Source organism: Chelmon rostratus, chromosome 4 (genome assembly GCF_017976325.1).
Source record: "Chelmon rostratus isolate fCheRos1 chromosome 4, fCheRos1.pri, whole genome shotgun sequence".
Classification (NCBI taxonomy): domain Eukaryota; kingdom Metazoa; phylum Chordata; class Actinopteri; order Chaetodontiformes; family Chaetodontidae; genus Chelmon; species Chelmon rostratus.
In genome coordinates, this window is record NC_055661.1 from 10,624,151 (window position 1) to 10,650,913 (window position 26,763).

Here is a 26,763-nt window from a genome sequence, read left to right on the forward strand (position 1 = left end):
TCAAGTCTGCAAAGCATTTTAAACACATTCCAGTATCCCACAATAGTTTGGCATGATATATTGCTAAATTAACAAATAAAAATGAAAGCATTTATGAATATAGTGATAATACAGCTGCAAAACAGCAGCGATAGTACGGACTCACCTCTAATCCCTCTGGGCCAGGTTCACCTATGTAGCCTTTCCTTCCAGATCTCCCCTACAAACACAGGCAGAGAGACAGACAGACACACAAGTAATGACCAAAAGCTAAAGCTCATCATGTGTTTTATCACATCTCATCCAAGCTGCTTCCTGATAGGACATATGAGCAAATTGTTTCTCTCAAACCACCTGCAAACGACTCAGTTTGTGCATGTGTGTGTCTGTGGATATACAGTACAGTACGTGAATCTGGGAGTTCTTACAGTAGGGCCAGCACTGCCATTTGGGCCAAGTGGTCCTTCGTCACCCTGCAGAGACACGGTACAGTTCATCATACACAGAAATACTCAAACACGTAAATATAGCTGGCGCAACAAACTGCACTGTGCCACTCCACTGACATGTTGTCTGAATCTCAAACATTAAAGGTCTTAACTGCTAACCTACCTGCTGCTTTATCGCTGTCTGAGAGAAACTCCATTTTGATGATGAAGAAAGTGGACTCAAAAGTATATTGTTTGACTTAGAAGTACGAAGAAGTGCTGAAACAGATGTCTTGCATACTACTTTCACTGACAGTTGTGCATGTGAAAGGCCCAGCATGGCCATTCATTCAAGCACTGACTGTTGCTTCCTTACAAACGAGCAGGAATCTCCTTTTTTCATTTCAACACAAACACACACAAATGATTCTTCTCAAGTTCAGTCATGCTCTATAAAATTTTTACACATTTTCTTCAAAAGAAAGCTATCTTAGAAATGATTGTTTCAGGGAATATAGGTTGAAATGGAATAATGTTGCATAATAGCACAACTGTAGGCAACTGTCTAAATCTTACAGATTACAGAAAACAAAAATCTATTGACACAATTACTGATTGTAGAATCAGTTGTAGTTATATGAAAAAAACTACTAAATTAAACTAACTTTACATACACATGCATGTAAGAAGAGAGTACATTTGCCAGCTACACTTCTGTAAGCGGTTGCCAGGTTAATGCTGTAACAGTCAGCACAATAGAAAATTGTGTGTGTGTTGTACACCGGCCAAAAGCTTCTGTTCCTTTTTCCAAGGCTGGAAAACTTTCAGCCTTGTTTTTATAAGCACCCAGCCATGAATCATGACTTCACCCAGTGGAACATGCCCCGAGAGATATCGCAGAGAAAAAACTCCCATTAGGATCTGAGCTGTGACTGTTTGAAATACGACTAGATGCTAAATGAGAAGCACTGTGTAACTTAATCCTGCCTCAGACTAATGATCCAATGGAAATCTCTTGATGAGCCATATTTTCCACATTTTCCGTGTCAGTGAGCAAAGAACCAAGCAGAAGCGTAGAATTCAGTTGGGTGCTGAATCGTCTCACCTGTGTTCCTTGTGGCCCCGGTGGGCCTTGGGGCCCTCTGGCGCCCTGCAGGCCCTGAAACACAGGGAAATACATACATTTAATGTATGTAAATCACATGTTAATTAATTAATTAATTGGATGAATATAATGGGTGGATGGATGGAGAGACAGAAGCAGAGAGAGATGATGCTGTACCTTTGGTCCAGGTGGACCGTTGGGCCCTGGTACTCCAATGTCCCCAGGAAACCCCTTGCAAAAACAGGAGAGAGTCATTGTTATTACATGTTATTATTATTTCATTTGTCATGATTCATATGACTAATTGGTTGAATTGGACCCCAACCATTTTATCAACTCACTGTATCTCTGTCTATCTTTCAGGAGAGGTAAGCGAGGCCTACAAAAGGTCTTCTTCGCAAATCACTGAATGTATCCTGCATACAGCTGATGTAACGATAGTGATGGAGTGCTAGTGAGCTGATGAAACCTGAATATCTTCAGGCACACCTGCCATGACAAAATCACCCATTTCAGAAATGGATGATGAGAATGCCTGCTCGCTGTGACCTAGGTGACCTATGGCCACGCTGCACTCCTGAGTTCGGCGTGTCTTTGACATTTTCCATGCTCTTGACATACTTTGGAGCATCGACAATGACCTCTTTGACAAAAGGTGAGTTATTTTACATCCAAAGCAAAGACATGCTAGAGGGAGAACTGGGAAAGCAACGGACAAAAGCTTCATGTTTTTGATGCAATTTCAACAGGATTAAATGTGGCCCAATGGCCCAGGAGCAGCCCCCATAGGCCTCGATCATTCTTACACCACACAATGCAATGTTGGATACTGACTGACGTACAATACAGACATACAAACTGACTGGTTGGACTGTTCTCAGTGCCATCTTGTTACTCCAGATCACACTACACAACATGTATGATGAAGGCTAACAACATTCAGCACATTTAGTGGTACTACAATTGGCCTGTTCAATTATCATACGTTTAATATCCAGGTGGACTGTTTGATGTAAGGGTGACAAGTGAAGGAAATGTTATAAGATCATTAAATGTCATCAAATGATCAAAGTGAACTAAACATTATTCAATATTTTACTCTGCTGGCTATTTTCTCGATTAAGAAACACCATGAGCTATGCTATCACAATATCATAGAGTCCAAGGTGATGTCATCAAATGTGCTGTTTTATCAAAGCAACAGCAGCACATCCTCACATCTGAGAACTTGGGGCCATCAGAGTTTGCCATTTTTGCTTTAAAAATAACTTTGCAACAATTACTCCATTATGAAAACAGCTTATTACTTTTCAAGCAATCAACAAATCGATTAAACGACTAATCCTTAAAGCTCCAGTCTAAAACAAAGTGCTGAACGGACAGATGCACAACCTAGCACTTTTGATTTCTTCTGTATCTTAATGACTACATAGTTCTTGTTTGTCTATAGTCAGTGCATTTATTTATTTATTTATTTTATATGTACATCTTCAAGGACAAAAAGTCACCCCAGCCTGTGGCCAAAACCAGAGCCGTGTAGTTTAGTGACACCTGCAATTTTTCAGCTACCTGCAAGCTGCGTCCATATTTCTCTAATGTCTTTATGTGATCATAATCTTGAGTGGGAGCAGTCATAAAAGAGGCCCTGGCTTGGCTCTCTGCCCGCCACATTACACACACTCTAATAGAATAGTAAAGACACAGCAAGATGATTAGACTTTATAGTTGCGTCTGTGTTTGGGCTGGCTCGACATCCATCTTCGCTCTGCTCAGCATACTAAACTGTGCCAAAGTCCCCAAGAAGCAAAGTGAGAATCTCTTATTCCACTGTCCTTTTTTCTCAATCACGCTCCATTTCCAAGCATTTCAATATTATGTCGTGATCTCCTCCACTGACAAAAGTCGCAACATTTTCTTTTTCTTTTTTTACTTTTCTTCCCACTGTCTACGTACAGCAACATTTTAAAAAAGAATATAGAGTAAACAGGTTTACTAGCAAACAATGAAACCTGTCCTGAACAGCAGCAGATTGAGCTTCAGTGATTAACAGCAAATGCTGTCTGTACTGAAGATATAAGTGGAATTTAACTTGTTACCCATAAATTGCTCACTTAACGTAAAGCGAACTACCTACTGTTGCAAACACAAAGCACTGGTCACCTCTCAAATCATGGTTATGTTACATGGTCCTGCTCCTCCATTCTAAGAAAACATGGCAAAAATAAAATGATATGTTGAATAACACTCATCATTTATGTCCTACCTCTGGTCCTGGAGGCCCAGGTGGTCCTTGTGGCCCCATCTCACCAATTTTACCCTGTTCAAAATACACAGGAAAACACATTTTTCCCACTGCAATGCTTATTTTTTTGTCTCTGTTTTTCTTGTACGATTCCTACACCTATCTGCCAACGCTTAATGTATTCTATTAACATTTTTCATTCTTCTTGTTGAACTAAAAGCTACTAGATATATAATCTGATAACAAGGAAAGCAGGAAGGGATATTCTATTTGCCAAACATTTTTCATCATGGACTTGACAGTGTGGTGCAACCAAAGCTTATTACACTGATGGGTGTAGAGCAAACATCAAACTCTTCACTAATCACTCACAACATAATGCTGCATGTGCACTTGGTACGTTGTCAGGCATCAAGGCTCAATTCAAGTCATAATTAACAATGTTGTTATTCTGATTACTCAAGCACACATGTTCTGGAGCAGGACAACATCTGGACTTGTTTAGAATGCATCTGCATAAGGAGAGGGGGAGTTTTAAATTTTTCAATTTCAATTTTTTCTTAACTGGAGCTTGTTTCTGCTGATAAACAAGCAAATTGTGTGAAGAGATTTATTCTACTATCTTCGCGAAGAAAGCGCATGATGAAAGAAAGCCAATGCGCTGTGAGTGTGACCGAACTGAACTTCAGTTTACAAGCTAAGAAAAATAGAGTCCAGATCTGATTGTGGTACACTGTGTTTACTTGGCTTTGTCTATAAAAGCTGTAAAACATTGGATGCGTGCATGCATGCACAAACACACACAGATAAATGTAGAAACACACATGAGAAATGCACAAATTTTCAGTAGTGTCTACACACACACCGTGGCTGCACAGACACATGCACATTCACTCGAACATACCGGTGGTCCTGGCTTCCCTCTTGGCCCAGTAGGACCAGGTGCACCAGCAGCGCCCTGAAAGATACACACACCACTCTCAAACTGGTCTTACACACCCTCTGTGTTCGTTTGTTTTCATCCATTTCCATATAGCTGAATGCATGCCTAGATGTGCATACAGTATGTGAACAAACCCTTATTCACATGGGAGCAAGCATGACATGGTGACTTCATGTGATCAGTGAATCATATTCTGCTTAATTCAAACAAAATGCATTTATGATTTGTGGAAATATTATGATTTTCCTGATTTTCTCTACAGATTCTGCTTTTGTCCAATAACTTGTCATCGCAGGCTGTAAACAGAGATCATTTTTGGAACGTTCAGTCTAAATGATCAAGTAAACATAAAAAAGTATTCATTCTAAAAGCATTGTGAAGTGACAGATGTTCTCAACAAAACATGAATATTGTGTTATTGTGTTGGAATGGTCTCTGTACAAGGTTAAGTCATGACTGATTGGTGTGGGAATAAAATCTCTAATGATGTTTTCATAAATTGCGGGTAAGAATAGTTCCATGTACAGGACATATTGTTCACACACTATGAATCTCTGTTTTGCTTCAAATGATGCTTGTGTGACAGCAGACATACCTTATCGCCTTGGTACCCCGTGTCTCCTGGGTCGCCCCTTTGTCCCACTTCACCCTGAATTTCACAGTATCACACTGAGATATAACACAACACTACTCTGCCACAATGATCACAACACGAGCGCAGATAAAGAGATAGATACTGTGAATAGACCAATGACTACTTATAAAGATGGACAATATGACACCTAATCAAAAGTGAAGCCAAAACATCTTGATCGCCCCCTGATGGCTGACTGCAGTATATATCATAAATCCCGCCCCCTCCATGATAGCGGATGGGACATGAACCAAACAAAAAAAAACAAAGAACATGTCAAATAAATTTTCCCCAAAGATAGCTTCTGTCATTTCAGGTAGTTCTTATCGTTATCTTAACATTTAAGCATTTTTCTGATACGTTTGGCTTTAATTAGTTATTTGATGCTATAAAAAGCGGGTGTGATGTCGTGAGTGACAGCTAACCCTAAGCTGCGATTGAGCGGGACCTCAATACCATGGCTTTATCCCCCATCACTACTGCACAGACTCTGGCTCTAATGACATCACTTGCACAAGATGGCAGCACCTGTATCAGGGATATTTTGGTGCATCATCCATCTTTATTTACAGCCATTGGAGTAGAGACAGAACATGTACATTACATATATGTTGTATATGTTATACATGTACACCATTCAAATCGTTGACTGTCTTATCAAAATGTCAACAGGATTTCTTGTAATGTGCCCAATTATGTGAGCAGGACTACTGACACAATACACACAAATGCACTGCAATAATATAAATATTTAGATCACCTTATCACCTTTCAATCCAGGCAGGCCGGCTCGTCCTGCTGGGCCCTGCCGCAGGGAGAGGAAGGAGGGAGGGAAAGTAGAAGAGAAGAAGAGTAGAATCAGTCAATTAGACAGAAAGCCAGGAAAGGGGAAAGTTACGTGAGGAATCAGTTACTTGAGCTACAAATTTGTTTTTGAAGCAGTCATCTGTATATCAAGTGATGACACATGATCATATTATCTTTATATATTTTGTCATTATGTGTATATGTTGTTACTATATTTATGATGTGAGATACATACGGTAGTACATACTTACAGATTCTTTCAGATAATTTGATTACTGACAGGAATGTATAGTATCTTCCTAAAAGTTAGAACATTTGCAGTAGCCAATGTCTAACCTACCTGAGGTCCCACCATACCAGGCAGTCCTCGCAGTCCCTCAGGCCCTGGGTCCCCCTGTGGAGGGAAGGAGGTACACAATGGAAATGATGTCTCACAAACACTCACACCCCCTGCCAACACACATCCCATCTAAATGTTGCCAGTTTGTTCGGGGCAGAGACATTTTAAAAACTATCTGCTGTTTCCTACACAGGGAGTTCCTGTTTGTCTCAACCTTACAACAGAACTAAGCTGTGCTGACAGCGTATCCAGTCGTTTTGTATGGGTCTGGGCTTGGCCCTGCTCACCTCTGCCAGCCCACAACATCCACACTAATTGACAGAGGCAAGGTGGCCAGAATGTGTGGCTAGACCAAAAAATACCCTTTACAAGTAGACATGCGGTTAAGCTGGCCACTGATTGAGTGGTTTTCACTGTAACTGCTACAGACATGCCAGTAGCAATGACGCTGTGGTGACAATGATGAGTGTGTGTGTGTGTGTGTGTGGGTGTGTAGACAAGCACAGGCACATATTGTACGCGTTATTCACACAGGTGCACACAAACAAATGTAACTAAACATAGCCTTTGTACCAGCAGTATGTATATTCCCATGCATTGTGGTAAACATTTTTATTGCCTCTTTGAGACAGCTTAAAGGCTTAAAGGAGAAGCGACTCAGGGTGAAGATATGTCAGAATTTGTTCCAAAACAATCGAGAGCAAAAACAGTGTCTGCAGCATAGTGAATACAAATTAAAAAAGATAATTGGGAATCTTGAACCACTTTTCTGCAATAAAGTGCCTGAGACTGAAAACGTTACTATCAGCATTGGCTTAATTTTATGCTATCATGGACTGTGCTACTGCAGCAGGATGGACACAAATCACATGCACTCCATCAAAAGAGGCTTTCAAGCCACCAGAGACTGTATGAAAAACGACAGAATGAAAGGAGGAGATGAAGAACTCTGGTGTCTGCTAGCCCAGCTGAATTGATCTGGTACATCAACATCCCACGCAGAGCCTTGTATGTAGCCTGACCGCCAGGTGGTTAGAGATCATCCAAACCATTTTGGATGATCTTGACAAAAACCAGATTGTTGCATTCCTGCACCTCTGGTTTAACACAACCAGTGCAGCCTCAGAGAATACAAACAAACATGAAATGCTTTCTCACCTACTGAGATATAAACAAGATTATTGCATATATGTGACACGTAACATGCCAGTGGAGAAACTACAATTAAATTGCTGTATATGCAGGCCTCACCTCACCACTTTATTTTAAAATTATTTTAAAGAATGTAAGTAATAAAGCAGGAACACACACAGAAAATCCCATAAAATTTCAAACAACTATTTTTGTCTCCACCTCAGCCTTTTGCTTTTGATTCAGGCCACGAAAGAGTGTCTGGCTGCATCACATTTTGTTGAGTCACACACTGGCAAAGACATCAAGTGCATACCAGAACGAACACTTGCTGCTCTGTTTCTGCTCTTTCTGATTACTTAACTACAGTTCCAACTTTGTGTAATTGCCTCTCAATAAATGAGTAGAGCCACAAGGGTGTGACTGACACTGGGAAGTGAAAACGAGTTTTAGATTTAGATTCAAAAGTCAAATTAAAGCTCTTGGTGAGATCTATCCTGTGTCAAAATCGCTCATCTGGAAAGTTGACTAAATATGAATTACATCAAAGACGGGATTATGAAGGTGTAAGTATTTTGGCTCTCTTGTGTGATTACTCAAAAGTACTTACAGGCGATAATTTGTTGATATAAAGACAAGTAACCACTACATCAGCCTTAATTATCAATAATTAATTTCTCTGCTTCTAGCTGTTTTGGATTTTTTTGCTTTTTTTAGAGGGGTTGGGTCATTTTGTATAATTTTGTAGTTTGGAAAAAACACACACAAAAAGTGTCATTGATTGAGTTATTTGCTTTAACATATTTCTTTCAGGTTGAGTCTTTGGAGTTATGAGCTTTTCACAGCACTGGCCGTGTCTATAATGAAAAACATTTTTAACACAATTTGTAAAACAAGATGCCATCATTAACTCCATGGATTTATTAAGGCTTGATGGTGTTTGATTTTTCCCACCTAAGCTTGCAGCCACACTAGTGTTAGGACTTAATGTCTAACTAAACTACACAAGGTGAAAATGTGCAACAAAATGCGCTTGCCACCTTAACTGAAACTTAATCTGGTCAGACCTGAAGCGTCCCACTTCTTTCTCAAGGCTTGTATATTTAAAAATAAAAAAGGAACAACAAATAATATTTTAAAAATAGTCATTAAAAAGCAATTAAAACAAAGGAAAGGAACACAAAGTGAGAGAAGACTGATCTGACTGAGAAGAATACTCTGTCCACATGACACGGTGAGATCAAACATATGATTGTGTTCAGGCTATGACGAAAAAGCTATTCTGCCACAATGCAAATAACGCTACCACCCTTTCGAGAAATCAACAGACTCTTCTTATTTTTTATTTATTTATTGTTTTCAGGAGAAGGGATTGACATGCCAAGGCAGGTCATAAATCAGACAGCCCACCATCTCCAAACATTTTTGAGATAATACAGAGAATTGGGGCACATTTACCACCGTTTACCAACGAGAACAGTCTTTGCTTTTGTTACTGATAATTGTTAAAGTATGCACTGTAATGTAAAGCAAACAGAATTACTTGTAGTTAAATGTGCTACATAAATAAAATTACCATACTTTGTCTCAATTACATGCACATGTGGTTCAAACCAAACCAAACAAAGCAATTCAATCATTCCTAGTGAAAAATCTGTCAGGAATCACATGGCATTAGAAGTTGATTATAAGGTTACAAAGACACTAACTAAGTGTGTGTGTGTGTCTGTGTGTGTCTGTGTGTATGTGTAGTGCATGCAGCCCATTTGTGCATGCACATCTGTGTCACATTTTGTTCTTTCCAGACCATAGAAAGTGATCTGTGGTGTCTCAGGTCTGACCAAAACATTGGGCATGGAGGTAGCCTTTGTTAAACTTACAAATGAGCAGATGAACATGGAGAGGTTTTCTACCTACTTATTTATTTATTATACATAAAAATTCAAAGCCAAAGTCTGTATTTGCACTGCCCTACATGCGTACGTAAGCATCTCTGTGATAACACCCTTGTAGTGAGTAAAAAATAAAGCACTTAACGATAGTTTATGCACGTCTCTTGTCAATATCGGTAGTAAAGATGACTAACAGGCAGTGGCTCAGGTGAAGGTTAAGGAAAGCCAATCCATCCAGATCTGTCTAACACACACAGACTGACCCTTCAAGCACCCCAATAAATCCCCATGTTCTGACAGCGAACCAGTGTAAATGAAGCTTGAAATGATGGCACAGGAAAGGTGCCATACGCACTTGTATCTGTTTTGCTGACATGAACTGGGCGTGTTTTAGAGGCCTCTGTGAACCAAAGACTTTTTAACACTTGTACATTCCACAGTAAAAAGTCAGCGTGCTCTCTATTAGGCCTGTGACAGTCTTGATTTTTTTTTTCTCTGTGCAGTAATAAGACCGAGCCTCCCAGGTAGTTATGCTGCGAACATTTAAGGTCTGTGAGTGATGTTTTCAAACAAGCCCACATACTGGATGATCACTGCAACAGATGGAGACAGCTGCGAATGAGTTTTCTTTTTGATGCGCACCAATAATAGTGTTTGTCACATTTCTGTATGTTTAGGGGACTTTCACTGTACACAGCCATGAACAAATGTGGTCAGAGCCCATGATGAAACACAGAGTAACTGCTGAGTACAGCGGGACCGGTACAACAAAACGTGTTGCCTACCTTGGTAACATGGCTGGTTTGCTTGAGGGTTTTACGTTCTCGCAGTCTTCATCTAATCAGCTCACTGCATCTGTTTGTACTCATAGCATTTCATGTTGTGTATGTGAATTTATCTATATAAACCCAATTTTGTACACTGAGGAGTCAGCAGTCACTCGTCAGTGACTGAGGCAGAGCAGATAGGAATACAGGAGTTTGCCACCAGAAATGCTGATTAATAAATGATGGAGAAAAGTAGGTGACTGGTCAAAATAAGAGGAAAAAAAATGTTAAGGCAGTAATGAACTTGACCCAAGTAATAGATGTCATATCTCTTGTTGTAATGTAATAATCGTCCAAGCTCCATTCTTTATACATCTCCATTACTATACATTACAAGTGGGAATTTTGCCCAAATTTAAGTTTAATTCTTCCTCGATATATCTCAGCTGCACTTTCACAACTTTTTGAAGCATTTGGACTTCTTTGGCACATTCATGTCCATAGAGTTAATCGTGTTGAGGACACAGCCAAGACGGAAACCTGTGGATTACTTAGATTTCAGTAGTGGCCGTCATCAACAGTAAGAAATGCACTGATGCTATGAGAAAACCCTGGCTCAAGTTCAGCACATCCTGCTATCCATCATCCAAACCCCACTCTCACCACTAAAGACAGACAAGCACAGAGAAAGACGGACAGACAAGCAATCTTGGAAACAAGTACAAAGAGTTACAGAAGCGGAACTGTGAGTCAAGTGAATGACGGATCAAACACAGTGCCTGTTTGGCACGGGAAATGTAACACGCTAATAAACATAAAAACATTACAAAACTGACACTCACCCTCAGGCCGGGAAAGCCGCTAATGCCAGTTCCACCAACAGGCCCCTGTGAAACATCACAGCAACATCCTAAGTACACAGGACAGGACACTTACAGTAGCACACATTCCTCAATTTCTAAGGCTACATTGGAAATACAGCAAGTATGACTTTGTTTTCATCTGCTAACATCTGGAAACATAAAGCATCGAAACAAAAGCCCAAAAATGAATTGCTGAGTAATTTGTATAACTGACCACTAAAGAAAAACAAAACATACTCAGTATTGTCAGGCCAGTGTATCTATCCTCCTAAGACCCGACAATGTTACACACAGTAATAGGCTAACTATGTGTCCATCCTCTGTGATGCCAACTGAACATGAACATTTTCTTAAAGAGATTAGTACATTTTGGAAGTGGTGACAAAAGGCCTTCTGAACAAGAAATAGCTTACTACTTCGCACTTGTGCACACAGTCACTGATGAGAGAGGACGAGTAAGAAGCCAAGAGAGCCAGACTTTATAGATGAAGGACAGAAAGGTGGAGGTAGTAGAAAACGTGTAGGACAAAAAGTTCACCAGGAGGAGAACAAGAGTTCTCACCTCATTGCCATCAGGACCAGGAGGCCCCCTCTCTCCAACATCACCTACCACACCCTGCAGGGGAAGGACATCCACATTCAGTTGACGAAGGTCAGGGCAATGATTGCCAGTTATACCTTCCACTGGCAGTGTACTTCCATACAGGTGAATGATCAGCAGTGTATTTTGCTTTTTCCTTCTTTTTCTACATCTTCTATTACATACATCATTTCTAGTATATATGCAATTTACCCGAGTTGTTGATTGAGATCAAATTTGCATTGACTTGGTGTGAAATAATGCTCATTTAATGAAGCACAATTAGCCAGTGCATTGGTGAAATGGTGGACTGGCTTACAGCAGCCCTCAGGCCACAGACTTTGATCCAGCTAGCCAGACATCGCTCAGTGTTCCAGAAAAAAAACCCTTTGGATGAAAGAGACACTGGGCTGCCTGCCCGCTTGGCAACTTCAACACAGAAAAGCTAGGGCTTGTTTTTAAACACTAACTTTTCACAGTGTGAGGGCCCAACTTTGACATTCCATCTGTGTCTATATTAATCTAACTGGGTTTTTTTTTCAAAATGCCACCCTGGAACAAACTTGCCATTGCAGGACTTATGCCAAAATATATACCATGACATATTTCCAGTGTGATCTGCCACACCTTGAATAGTGTTAAATCTCTAAAGGAGTTCCTTTATTTTCTTTTCTCTATCTGCACTGTTTAACAAGCAGCCCTCAGTGTCCTGTTTTAACACATTCGCAACAGTTACAGCATACAAATGAATCTCCTTTTGACGTTCCTGGGGCTTTGGTGAATGTGAATTACTGCTATTTTAAGAGAACATACTGTACACATTACAAGATGGATAACATTTGTTTTTACAATCAATCCAAACAGTAACACAGACAATTACACCTGCAGGTGTTCCCTTATAGCTATTGACAGATGAAAAAGGTAAAGGATTTTGGGTCGAGATAGGGCAGAAATTAAAATGGATTCATTATTACGTGTCTTCCTTTGGGACCAGGTTTTCCAACAGGACCAGGAATGCCCTTGAAAAGAAAAACAACAATATGAATGCATCCATACAACAGACTATACGGACTATGGAAGAGTGAGAAGGCACAGCTCTTCTGATCTCATCTATATAACTCTCTGGATAAAATGTAGCAAAACCGACCTCGTGTAATACCACGCAATTGAGTGTTTCTTAATATGGCCAATTGTAAGCCAGGTTTAAAAAATTGTTTCATCACAATGAATAAACAGTTGCCTTGGCACAAAGCAAGCTGATGTGCTGCAAGCCACAACAGAGTCATAAAGAGCAGGAACACAAAGGAGGGGAAAACAAATGGAGTGAGAGCACATGAAGAAGACGACATTATAAGATGGATTATTGATATCATGTAATCATGTAAATGTAACTAAATATAAAGGAACATCACTCACTTTCTCCCCCTCCAGACCCAGTGGCCCAGCAACACCAGGAGGCCCAATGAAACCCTGGAAATTAGCAACATTTTATATCACAATATTGCCCGAACATTACAGCAAAATCATATTTTTCAGCAGCGACCCTGATGTATCTGTGGGAAATTCTAGAGCGATATTTGGTGCCACAGGGCAGGCTGCTGTGTGTGATTCTGTATATTCTGTGTATATGAATGGAATTTGGAATTTGCTGCTGAGAATGATGTGGGCTAGTTCAGTGTCTGTAACTCCAGGTCTGAGACCATGAATCAATCAAATTTCTGTAGTGATTAAAATGGAGATTTCACTCCTTCTGTTATACCTCAACACATCAACAGCGTCACTTCACTGGTTTGAGATGCAAATTGAATCGTTTTATTTGGAACACCTTGCTTCCCACCTGCTGTGGTATTTGTTTACTGTCTCCAGATGCGTTGGCTCTATCAAACAGTGAATGAATCCAACACATGCGAGTCCTTGCATACACAAGAGTTGTTGGAATATCTGATGATGTGCCAGCCATTACAAGTAAATGCCTATCATATTATAATTACTGTGTGTAGGCTAATGCATATCCAACATTAATCACATTTGTTTAATATACAACCCTGAAATACATTTGCTGTGCTGTCATTCTGAACTTGATGACTGTGAACTTGTTTTTTTTTTTTTTTTACATTCAAATATTTATGTTAGTTGGCAAAGGACATAGTGGGAATGTATGAGTAATTACTCCCTCTTTTCTTCTTTTTCTCTCTCACACTTTCATATTTGTATTTAACCCTCGCATTGTCCGTCTCTGTGGCTCTTTTTCACCTGCCTGCCTCACTCTGATGTAGTAATCCCAGCTTTCCTCTTTCTTTGAGCTGCATGAAATGAAAAGTCCCTTCTCTCACTAGCTCTTTTGACTCCCTTCCGTCTGCTTTCATACTTTCACTCATCTGTTTGTCCTCTGTCCTCTTGTCTTTCTTCTGTTCTCCTGTTTTCGGGGGCATTCCTGCTTGCTGAGGAATGATACTCACAGGAACCAGTCAGTCTTTATGAGACAACCCAGAGTGTGGACCAGCCCCCACAAGCAGTCACACGTCAGGCAGTATGTCAGAAATATAACTCAGATTCTGGAAGTCTCTCTGGAGCAAGGCTGAGGGCCTGACACTATCCTAATCCTTTCAGGAAATTAAGCGTTCAATCCAGTGCTGCAGAAGAAAAGAGGGGAGAGTGAGAGCAGAGAGCCAAGTGGACTTACACGGACACCTTTAGGACCTGGGTTACCTTGTGGTCCCGCTGAGCCCTGCAACAAAGGAAAGACTGGTGAGGAGGACCTACTGTCACAACAGCTGCAAACTCAGTGATCTGACATGATAAAGCAAACCTAAACACATAAGGATCTGAATGGCCTCATGAGAAAGTACAGCAGATCTGACTGACAGACAGCTAAAAGAAAACACATGTTTTTTTTTTTCTTTAAGTTGCACTTTATATATTTTCCTCGCCTGCACTGCTGGCAGCGCACATGGTTTAAGTCCACAGACTGCACACATAAAAGGACATCAGGAAACCAATTTCATTACTTCATGCATTTCATTATCATCATGGTACTACATTGTCAATATATTCAAATGCATTATGCAATTATCATTATTAATGCTGTATATTTTCTGTAGCGTTCTAAGTAGAACAGCGATGAATATAAGAAGATCAATGTAGGAACTGGAAGCATATTTTTGTATTTTTCACTGCACCTGCCTGCCAGGGTAACCTGCAGCCCCAGCTTCCCCAGGAGGTCCTGGTATGCCCTGCAGCACAGACGGAGACAGGGAATGAATGAACGGTGAATAGGGAGATTAGATGGATGAATAAAGCGAAAGACGAGACACAGGGACCTCTACCAGCATTGCCAACTGAGGAATAAAACAAGCACTGTTCATTCAGCCTCCAAGACAACCCTGTCTATTAACTGTACCTTTCTGCATCCCTCCAGCCCACCCCTCCCTCACTCACTCACTCTGCTGTTTTTTCCCACCAGTAAAATGACACTTTACACTGTAAACATTCAGCTGATGCTCTCGTGTCTGTGTAATCTTGTTAATTGTTAGCATTTTGATGAGGTAAAGCATTTTTCCATCAAAGAGAGGGGGATAAAAAGAGGATAAAGGGAACTACTGACTAAAGGTGACAGCTGAAGGAGTGATGTAACTGGCTGGTGATGCACAAAAGCACAACTGAGTGTTAGTCTGTGTATGTGACCATAAGGACTAACATGGACCAATCCTGTTTGTGCATGAATGTTTGTGTAGAATGCTGTTGACTCCAGTTGTCCATGTCCCATCAGCACAAATGATAACTTACTTGTTCTCCTGGCTGTCCGAGTGGCCCTGGATAACCTTTAGGACCCTTGAAAAATGGAATAAACAAATGTAGTTTTAGTAAATTATATGCAAAACCACCACAGACCTTAACAAAACTCAGACTCCGGAGCCAGTAGGGAGTGGCTCTATAGATGTTCACTTAGGCCTCAAAGCATCTGAGCAGTGCTTTGAGCTTAAGGATAAATTCAGAATGCTAACATGCTCACAGTGACAATGCTAACATGCTATACCATGTTCACATTTTAGTTTAGCATGTTAGCATGCTATCATTGGTTACTTAGCGCTAAACACAAAGTACAGCTGAGGCTGATGGCATTGGCATAAGCTTTGTAGGTATTTCGTCACGTCATAGTATCAGTCCAATGAAATTTTGGACCAGATGATGGCACTACACAAAAGGTCAAGTTTCGGTCAGTCAGTAGTTGCTGAGCCTTTACACAAAACCTCACGGTGGCACTACAGTAAGAGTCAGTGGACCACTAAAGTCATTCATCCACTGGGAACCATGGATATTTGTATCAGATTTTATGGAAATGTATCACACAGTTGTTGAGGTATTTCAGGAAAAGGAAAAACTGTCAAACTGCTGGTGGGATCAGAGGAGAAGTTAAAGGGAAAAAAGTCAAGGAATCACCAAAGTCAGCTCTGGACAATGAATGTCTGCATTAAGTTTCAGGGCAATCCAAGTCATAGCAGATATAATTCAGTCTGGACCTCTTGATGTACCAACCAACCGACATTGCAAAAGGACACTGCATTTCACTGCAAATGAATCATTTAATGGAGAACTGATGAGAGTTTGTTGCTCTTATTGCAAATCTCAATTATGGTCTACATTTTTAATTATGCATATTTGTGGCATGAATCCACCCCAGAATGATACATCTGAGGGATGCTAAGGGATCTAGGAATATTCTGTAACCTCTTCTGCAGCCAGTATGTTGGTAAACGCCTTTTGAAGGTCCAAGGTTGTCTTTAATGATCTCTGAACTGGGATGGTGTGACTGGGGACTAGAAGGCTAATTTTGCCTGCAAATCCGCATGCATGTCAAGACTGACATTTAAAAAATAAACAAAATAAAGTGCTTGATGGTCAGAATTAACATCCATATGGTCTGTACTTCCTGTTATTGTTGGGCAGAGATTGGAAAGGAGAGTAGTGGTGGTGTGTGATAATGGTTGATAAGACAGCATATAACATGTTTTGGTTGCTCATTAAAATACATTATCCTGTTTGTCCTGTGTAGTGTATCCGGTAACCAGTCTATGGCCCATTTAGTGTTCTGGAAAAGTTTGAACTTGAATCTTTTGCAGAGTAAAGTGTGGGTGGAGTTTAAAAGGAAACTGACACAACTGAAACATAAAGACTTTCTATAAGATTAATAGTTGGCTCACTATAATCCTCAGTCAGCTTTGTGCCAAATTCTGCATTTAGTTAAGCAAGCGTTCCTTTGGAAATGTAACAGAATTTATTGTTTGGTAAATCAGAGCTTTTCATCTCTTAAGACCTTTTATTTTTCACTTTATCAACAACAGATGTTTACAGCTCCAAAACACAAGGTCAGGGCCAGGTCACTATCTTTTTGGGGCATTGCGAGACCTTCTTGAACGGTACTATTGACTCTGTCGCCTGCTTCCGAGGTTGTGACATATGAACCTTCACACTCAATAAAAGGCCCACGGGGAGGTAAAGAGCATAGGCCCCAAGCCAGTCATTTCCTCTGAAAATACTTGACAGGGCACAGTTCGTGTGCTGGGTATATTAGGTTCAGCTACTGCAAACACTGGAATGGCCTCCTGGGATGCAAGGTGAAGGCCAGCTATGTGGAGACCAGTCTCAGAGTTCCAATAAGAGGCTACCTGGACAACTGTGTAGACAAAGTCGTGTGGGTGACCTACTACAGCAGATTGATCTGTTTTTTATCACAAGCTCTATTTGAGCAACAGCTATGCTGAAAACAGGATAAGCAGCACTCACTGAACACACTACAGCATAAAAACAAAAAAGAGAACGCCAAGGTCCCTCTTTTTACTAGCAGCAGTGTAAATGAAATTCTCCATCTTCAGGTGTGACAATTGCTGAGGAGGCAAGGGATATTGTGCATGTCATTGACCCCCTGGCCCTGGGCAGCATGGCTTTCCTCTTTTGGATGACATTTGGCCTTGACCTGAAAGCCTATCATGTTTAAGTGAGGCAGCACCACAACAGATCTGAAGGCCTGACTGACACAGAATGGAAATATGTGCAGAGAGAGAGGTATGCAAAGACAGTGCAATAAGAACACACAGTGTGAGGTAGACAGATGAAGCAAGAAGAAAAATTAGGAAGGAGGTTATAGATATATATGTACACGTTTCTTTCTATCAATATGAAGACAGACAAAAAGACTGAAGACAGGGAGAGAGCAGGGTGGGCTGTAGGCTTTCTCTGACAGGGTAACCTAAAACTGACCACATTAAGAGGCCTCGCAAACGGCTGTGGCTAACACTTGGGGGAGATCACAGATATAGTGTCAGTTAATTTTATACTTATAGCTAAAACTCAACTCTAGAAACCATTAACATATGTGAACCAATAATATAGTGTATGTGTAATGCCTAGTTTTGCCTCACAGTAAAACAACAAATTCAAAAGCCACAGTAAAGAATGCATTAGCAGCTAGTTTAAACACACGCAGTTTAATATTCTAAACCTTACCAGTAGACCTGGAAATCCATCTGGCCCAGGCAGACCTGGTGGACCTCTGTCTCCCTACAGGAATAAATGAAAGAGAGAGTGTTATAACACTTTCAGAAAAGTGGGATGCAATGCACTCCATCATTAAATACATGAATGCAGTACGACTGACTTTGCAAAAAGCAATCCATTGATTCCATTGCAAAAGTTCTATTAAGGCATTATAACAATGAATAGTCCTACACTTTAAAACAGTGTGTTAAGAAAGGAAATTCAGCTCATTGCTTTAGCTCTTACAGTTAACCCAGACACCATCCTATTAATTTGGTATAAATTACTTAAAATTAAATAGCAGCACAAAATGCTCATTATTTATTTTTTTATCTTAGATGAGTCATGAACGACAAGGCAATAGTTCAACAGACTCGTCATCATTTAATGAACAACAGGGCAATGGTTCAACAGACTACTTATTATTTAGGATCACTGTAAAAAAAAATCTAATGTTTATCTTGAGCAGAAAAAAATCTGTAGATTTTCCACAGGTAAGTGATATGGACAGTTAAATGTGGTTTGTACTTCAGGCAGTGTTTACTGTACCATCTATTTATTTTAGATGTCTTACTCAAGCTGCTTCTAATCAGAACCATATGCTGAGCAACATTTGGCTATTCTAAAAAAACAGATAAGATGCGAGGTGAGAGGGTGAATGGAGATAAGAGAAACTATGTCAATACAGACAAACATGCTAAGAGAGGGATAAAGGTACAATAGCTAACAAAAGTGAAATATTTTTTACATTGAGTAAGGATTTGATTTGAGTGCAGAGAGCAAAAAAAAAGAAAAAGACAAGGATAGAGAGAGTAAGGGAGACTAACAGAGTCAGAAATGCGGAGAGGTGGGTTTAGAGGAGGCTGCTGAATGAATTAAATTGGATGAGGGAAACCAGATTCCCAACCTCATAGATCAAGCACAAATATATAGAAAAAACAGGCTATCAGATGAAACTGTTTCATCATCCACAAAGCAGAAAGCATTGAGTCGTTAGTCAATCGTGCTCAAATTACCCATAAAGCAAATTGAGAGCAGAGGAAAAAGCAGTGAGTGGGGAGAGGCTAAGTGAGGCCTTAAGCACAGGCTGGTGTTGTAAAGAGAAGAAGAAGAACCACTAGCTCAGGTAAAACGCCTCCAGACAAGATTCACTGTCACAAGAGTAAAGGCTTTGTGACAGACACTGGGAACTGAAGAGAAGTACATGCCAAAGAGAGGAGGTGAAAAGGGCCGAAGAGAAACACAGACGGACAGGGAGTCAGACTGGAGAGTGGTGGTAGATTTCTTACCTTGTCTCCTGGTGGAGCCTGGCCTGGAGACAGCCCAGGGTCTCCCTTTGAACCCTAGAAAACAAACAGGGTCACAGGGTTAAGGGCGCCTTAGGCAACTAAAATTTATTTCAAAATCTGAAATTAAACCTTGGCTAAACCTGAAAATTGTGAATAAAGAAGTAAAGTCAGTAGTAATTTGCATGTTTTTTCCTTTTCAAAATCTAGACTGCTTTGCCCATAAACTCACTACTTCCTGTGCAAATCAGATGTCGTTCCCTTCAAACCATCTCGTAAGCCAGACCTTACGGAAAATCAAACCCTGTGATGCACAGCATAATAATTGGGTGAATTTACTTTGATAATGATACACTATTAATATGAGTGACTTTATCTATAGATTCTCAGAATAGAGAGCATTAAGCCTTTTTTAAATTCAAAATGTGAAAGTTGGGACTAAAATATCACGCTTCAGTAAATTCACAAAAACTCTTAGAACCACACTGTCCAACTTCTCAGCTCCAACTGTTCAAATAAGGCTACTGTGGCCTGAAACAGGTGACGAGACGGCAGCGGGCATAAAAATCACAGACCTCAAAATGTCCCTGTAGAAATCCATGAGTGAAGTCTATGATGCTACATACATATTTTTTTTACAGCCAACGGCAACAATAGTTTATAGCTCAGCTCCATACATGACACTACAGGCTTAAGAGGGAAGTGTGTGTTCTGCAATAACAGTGAGACACAGTGTTATAAAGCACCATCCACTCTGGCAAAGAGCACAAGACTGAGTATGTATGAGGACACTTTGTCCTTGAAGAGACCACTTTCATATTCTGAAAATTTCTGTGGTTTATCCTCAACTTGGAACTGTCGCAGTCTAATGGCGGCCTATGAACAGTTAACCATCAACCATGACGGTAACCCACATCATTTACTGACATCAGTCTTTTCTTTTTTTAACTTTCAAAATGGGCAAGAATTTTAAAAACACCCAGAGAAGGCTACAACTTGCAAACATGCTTTTTCTTTAGTTTATATGCAGTAGTTCATGAAAACACTGCAGCTTGGCAAGGACCCTTAATCTTTTAGTATAATACTTACAAAAGCGTGCAATTCTTCATTTAAAATACTGATGTAGAAATTATTGCATTTTTGGCATTCACATCTCTGTACCATGACAAAGCAAGAGACTTAGCAATAAAGTACAAAATCCTTTGAGGTCCCGGACCTCACTCAGTTTCTGTGTCCTCCCAGACCACATGTGCAATTCCCACAAGGCGGAGAATATGTCAAAGCCTGCCAGAATGGAGCTGATGTTAAGTGCATTTCCACAGAACAGCAATATTACATTTCAACAGCCACAGTTCGCAGAGCTTTTCTTCCCAGACTGATGTGAATTAGGATAATAAAATGATTTTTATTGTCATAAATCTAAAAATAAGCTTAAACTCAAACATCCTTCCAGACTGGTCTGCACCTACAGCTGTGTGATAAAATGCCAAAGCAGCAATGTCAGCAATCAATACACTAAAAAATCCTCTCTGATTGTTCAGAACGTGGTGTGTACTTGTGATGAGTTGTAGCATGGACTTCTGAATACAAAATGTATCATCTAAGATTTTCAGCTGGCTCTGGTGTAAGGTGCTGAGTCATTGTTTGGCAACTTAGATATGTAGATTCTCCTGAACAGCTGTCCATACAGGCTCCAAACATTACCTCCTTATATTTTTAGCATCACATTTCCACGGTTTTGACTGACAACCAGTGAGGCATGAGGCATGCTTGGGGGGTGGGAGAGCACAAATTTGAGCACGGCATAAAACCTGGGTGTCTTTCTGTTGCAGACTGAAAGGCTCTTCTAAGTCCTGCAAGCACATCGTCATAACATTTCAAACTGTGCTTAAAACACATGTCAACGAAGCTCAGCATCAGGGACGACATCCCTCTGTATATGCCCTAGTAACCAAACACATTTCAGCTGGAGGTGTTTTCCCAAACTGAGACAAAGAGTCTCTGAATCCCTGATCCGCCTCCACAAAGGGGCCGGGGGTGTGAGAATGACTCACCAATAGGTCACTATAGTATTAGATACAATGATTTGGGTTTTGCATGTGCACACAGTGGCCCCATATTTCATAATAACCAATCGAAGGTCCTCAGCCAAACATATGTGGTGTCCCAGCAAGGTCAAAGGTGACACACAACAAATGCATCTATCTCCCTCTGCTGCTTCACTATCAAGGAGAAAAACACAATATTCCTCTGTTTATGTGTGTGGGGTGAGGGAGGCAAAGAGATTACAATTCATGAAAGCGCTTTCATTTGTTTCATCTTACGAGTGCATGTATATATCTAAGATTCCAAGTAAGGAGCTATCCACTCACAAGCACAAAGTTTCACATCGAAAGACCAAGGAGGGGAGGGTGGGCCATACATTTAGTTTTTGTTTCTCCTCCCATTGCATGACTGTTCCCCCACTGTCTGCATGGTGTATGCAGCCACTTTGTGGTAGCCAGTCGCGACCACAGTCACCACAACCATCTGCATGGTACTGCCCACATCCTTGCTCAGTTGGATCACCAATGCATCCTTTACATCTGGTCCCACGCTGGGAAAAGCTTACCAGAGAATAAAAGTTCTTTCTTTCTTTTCCCCCCATATATGAAGTCAGTGTCATGGCTAATGAGCCAGGACTAGCATGATTATGCTCTGTGGTAAAAACCAGGAGAACAATGATCTAGGGTAAGGGTTATGTCATTTAGGCCAACAACCACCCTTGTCTCCTCCAGTCTGTCCAGCTACACTGTGACAACACACTGGCTCATTATTATCATGCTTGCCTACATCTGGCTGTGTCTGCTTGAATCACACTTGCACACGCTCTGAGAAGCAGAGATTGGCTCCTTAGGGAACAACATGTCAGACTCTGCTATAATTGATGCCATTTGTGAAAAACTAACTACAGCAAATCACACTTTTAACGGACAATCCACGACAACAGAGTCTTGTAGGGCAAGCTACATGAGATGCAGCGGTCTCCTAATGAGTTCTACAAGCAAATTGAGGCAAGGGCCAGGCACATTTCACATGCATTATTTGTGTCATGTTTGGGCCTAAAATATACAGTAAGTACTTTTCAACATTAGTTTTAATGTCAATGTCAAACTTAAAGTAATATACTGATTACAACGATTGCAGGGTTAGGGTCAGGGTTAGGGTTACCAAGCAACTGTTTACTAATTTATTGGTATGATTGTGTTTGAATACACTGAGGGAACAGGTCTAAAGGACTTGTCTGTATGTAATGGCTGGATAACAAATACTTCATGGGAAATAAATCATCACACCACTAGATTGTTTGGATCTCATTTTAGTAAATGAATAAATAAATAAAGACACATACACACGCACAAACACAGTTAAGCGCGTAAACAACGTGACTATATACAGTCTGCTCTTGTTCTCAGTTCTGTCTCTCATTGGTGGTTTGCATGCTGGTCTGTACAATGGCAGTAAACTTCCTCAGGCAGTCGAGGGAGCTCAGGCTCATCACCTCCTTCTTTCAAAGCTTAATTTTACTGTAGAGTAAAATCAAACCAACTGTGCCATTATAAACAATGGAAAAAACCACATTTATCCCCACGTATATAATGGGAATATGACAGTTCATGGCTTTGAAGTCTTAGACTTTGGGTGCAGCCTGGCACAATGAACAATCAGTCATGTGGTTAAAGCCCAAGGTTTTCTACGTAACCACAAATGTTCTCATTTACTTGAACTTCACAACAAAACCCTTTGTCGCAGCAGTTTTTAAGTAGTAGTCGTAGTAGTTTTTGAGTCAATTTAAGTAGAATACAGACAGTATGGAGCACAAAATTAAAACAATACAAGACCATGGAATTTTCTTTAGACGTACAATATTGTAAACATATGCTTATTTTTTTCTCTTTTCTTCTCATTTTAGTCTTGCTTTATCAAATCTCAGTTTATCACATTAGAAAAGACAGAAAAGACTGCATTCTCTCTGAAATAAGAGGAATTTGACCATGATGGTTAAACTGGAGCCTGTGCAGAGTTCTATTCCAACATGGGTTTTCATAAACTGCTACCCATTAAAATTCTGTAAACTTTTACGAGTCATTTATGTCTGCTACTGGTAATTTGTCAGCTTTATACAAACAATCATTTGTCTTGCCATTAATCTCCCACAAGCAGCATCCAGCAGTGTATGCATGAGAAACGCCAAATGACCAGAGGGCATTTTCCAATAAATAAAAAATTAATCTGTCAGTTTTTCCTTTCTGTCGATTGATCCAACATGTTATTCATTTTGCATGTTAATGGGACACGTGATATGTCATCTTTTGACTGAGCACAGACGCTGAACATGCCATCACTACAAGCAAGAAGTCTCAGACAGCTTAACAAAGCATAGTATTAGTTCAGGCAGATCACTGAAGTCATGTCTCTATTGGCTGATCAGTATCAGCTATTTGCAATATGATTTCCAATGAATTGCTCATTCACAACTGTTAACAGACATTATAACCAGACTTCATGACTGTTTACTCTGCAGACTGCACCCTGACAATGCCATTTACTGTTGTATCACCATCCCCCACCTCCTCCTTATCTGGTAGTTTGGATTGTTGATTTCACTGAGGTAAGATGTAATGTGTTTATTCAGGGGTATTTACTCTCTCAGCAGAATCCTGTTGACAGCTCCCTCAAACAGTAAACCCTCCTCCAGCAAATCGAACTCTGTATCCATTTGCTATGATGTTAATTCTTTGATGAGTCTCTCAGTGAACTTGCCATTATGCCTAAAGAAAGTTTGTGCTTGGCCTGGTTGGCAGCATCAGTGCGACACACTGCACTGTTCAATATTTTTCATCCATAGTCCTGATCAAAATGATCTAATTTACCAATAAGATTAACAAAAGCATTGTGGTCTAATTAATGAAACTTATAGAGAACTTGTACTCTGGCAGGCCCTTTTCACACAAACCCAAACCAAAATCAACTACTTCACCTTTTGCTACTTCTTTAGCCAACAGGTTCCCTTCCACTGACAAAAGGTAAAAGGTGTGGGAGCAGAGTATGACACTGACCGACCCTGGCCTGTGTCTTGGGCTCAGTGGAGATGGTTATATCTTAGAGGTAACTCATCTGGCTGTCCACACCAACAGATGCTAACCAGAACCCTGTCTAACACTCTCTGGGAACTGTTGATGTCTCTCTACAGTGGGAGAAGGCCACTAACCTTGGGTCCAGGTAGTCCATGGAGTCCTGGGTTTCCATGTGGGCCAGTGGGACCCTGGAACAGATGCAGACAGAGAACACAACATTAAATTACTGTGTACTGTTGATAACAACAGCTCATTATTTGAGTCATAAGACAGGCACATTTCCACAAGCAATCTGAATTAAAGAGAGAAAAAATGAAGGTAGGTACTAGAAAATAGTTACTGTAGAATCAGTGAATACTACAGTTCTCTTTCAAACCTTGCTCAGTATCTCAATATGAGCCCACCTTATAAACTGACCAACCAAGGTCAATCAGTCACTCTGTAATGTTACACAGACCAGCCCACAAACATAATATGGAGCATGTGCAATGCATGTTCTCAGTAAGTTAGTAGAGCAGATTTGTTCTCCAGGGGGAATCCTCTCCATGGGGAGGGTTTGCTTTACATCACACAAAAACACCCAGTGTCCTCTGGTCTTTCTGTCAAGGAACAAAGACATACCACTAGGAATGGACATAGCAGCTTATCCATGGCTGAACATGCTGCTGTTCATGTTCCCACAAGGGGTACTGGTTTTGTCACTGTCACCGGTCATGTTCTGCCATGATATGCAATACTGTCATTACTACAATAAAAGCTTTTGCAAAATAAAAACAATGTGCTTTACTGTGTGGCTGCAATAACATGCAGGTAGAGGGCTACGCAGTAACACAAAGATGTGGAGGGCAACATTACATCAATCCACGCCAATTTCTCTGCTGTTGGCTGCAAGAACCAACACCAAAGTCTTAATCTACTACTACACTCCGAGGAAGTGGAGAACCAGCGAATCAACTTAATGGAAATCGCAATAACAATACATATGTGTGGACTAATCATTTTGCATCAGACTGCTCTGAGGGCTAATACAAAGCACAATTCACTGCAAAACCGAAGCTCAAGGACGGATCGGTACTGACTTCCAACTTAGAACCTGTAAGTTTTGCAATTTTTATGTTGCATTACTGTTTATTGTTTGTCCAGACCTAACGTTATCTCCATACTTCTGTTGTGTCTGTTGCTGCTGTACGTAAATGTGCTCGATAGACATGCCCCATGGTACCCTGACTGTACTATTTATTAAATATACTTTGAGTTTTCTGCCAAATACATGCTGTTGAGATGCCTAATCCTAACCCTTGTACCTTTAATCTTTAACTCTGAGACTGAATCAGATTACATTTACTAGTTAACCTTCATTGTGGGGCAGGCTACTCCTCTCAAAACACGTTTAGGCCTGTAGCTCTTTTTCATTTCTGTTTGAGGCCAATAAACACATCTTTTTTTTTAATGTTTCTTGCTTATGATATGTCTCTTTACATGACATTTTACATGACATTACTTTACATGACATTTTAACTTCGCAATACCATCACCATAAAAAACAAAAATAAATACTGTGATCTAAACTTTAGGTCATATCGCCAACCCATAGTTCCCACCCCTCAGGCTCATAGCTGCGGTCCTGCTATAAGTGAGGGAGCAGTGCCTATCCTTAATTCCAACAGCTCCACACTGGCCCAGCAGGCTATGAATGGCAGAACTACTGCGGCTCTTTTGCATCCAGCCCTGGCTGCTAGTGTTGTGCAGGGACTGAGTGTCGCAGGTCAGACTTGTCACCCACATCCTGATTAACTACCTTTCAAGGCTGGGCATGTGAGGGCCTTTTTGTGAGTGACATCTTTGCCGCTGCAAGATGGGCATTCCCACACACGTTTATTTGGTTTTACTGCCTTGACGTCAAGGCACCTTTGTTGGTGCACTCAGTCCTCTGTGGGGGTTCATCGTAGTTGTGTATTAGTCCATGGGGAGGTTATGTGTTGTGGACCTTCCTGGGTCAAGGCACTAAGGGCTTTGGAACATACAATTCGGGAGGGGGGCCACCTCTGGATAACCAGGGCATTACAGCGTCATGTGTCATTATAAAGGGAGGTGGGCCAACATCTGTCATTCATA

The 26,763-nt window shown here is 40.6% G+C and overlaps 1 protein-coding gene across 1 annotated transcript in view; it reads right to left on the reverse strand.

Annotated features, from left to right (window-relative positions):
• Nucleotides 1–26,763, reverse strand: part of LOC121605811 (collagen alpha-1(XXIV) chain) — an 89,806-nt gene that overhangs the window by 39,401 nt on the left and 23,642 nt on the right. Inside the window, exons 5-23 of the mRNA XM_041935896.1 lie at nucleotides 24,783–24,836; nucleotides 19,535–19,588; nucleotides 18,216–18,269; nucleotides 15,498–15,542; nucleotides 14,891–14,944; nucleotides 14,395–14,439; nucleotides 13,128–13,181; nucleotides 12,686–12,730; nucleotides 11,694–11,747; nucleotides 11,111–11,155; nucleotides 6,479–6,532; nucleotides 6,092–6,136; nucleotides 5,293–5,346; nucleotides 4,659–4,712; nucleotides 3,776–3,829; nucleotides 1,690–1,743; nucleotides 1,513–1,566; nucleotides 408–452; nucleotides 146–199 (exon numbers count right to left, since the gene is read on the reverse strand). Coding sequence (XP_041791830.1) covers nucleotides 146–199; nucleotides 408–452; nucleotides 1,513–1,566; nucleotides 1,690–1,743; nucleotides 3,776–3,829; nucleotides 4,659–4,712; nucleotides 5,293–5,346; nucleotides 6,092–6,136; nucleotides 6,479–6,532; nucleotides 11,111–11,155; nucleotides 11,694–11,747; nucleotides 12,686–12,730; nucleotides 13,128–13,181; nucleotides 14,395–14,439; nucleotides 14,891–14,944; nucleotides 15,498–15,542; nucleotides 18,216–18,269; nucleotides 19,535–19,588; nucleotides 24,783–24,836 — 972 coding nt within the window. The remainder of the gene's footprint in view (nucleotides 1–145; nucleotides 200–407; nucleotides 453–1,512; nucleotides 1,567–1,689; nucleotides 1,744–3,775; nucleotides 3,830–4,658; nucleotides 4,713–5,292; nucleotides 5,347–6,091; nucleotides 6,137–6,478; nucleotides 6,533–11,110; nucleotides 11,156–11,693; nucleotides 11,748–12,685; nucleotides 12,731–13,127; nucleotides 13,182–14,394; nucleotides 14,440–14,890; nucleotides 14,945–15,497; nucleotides 15,543–18,215; nucleotides 18,270–19,534; nucleotides 19,589–24,782; nucleotides 24,837–26,763) is intronic.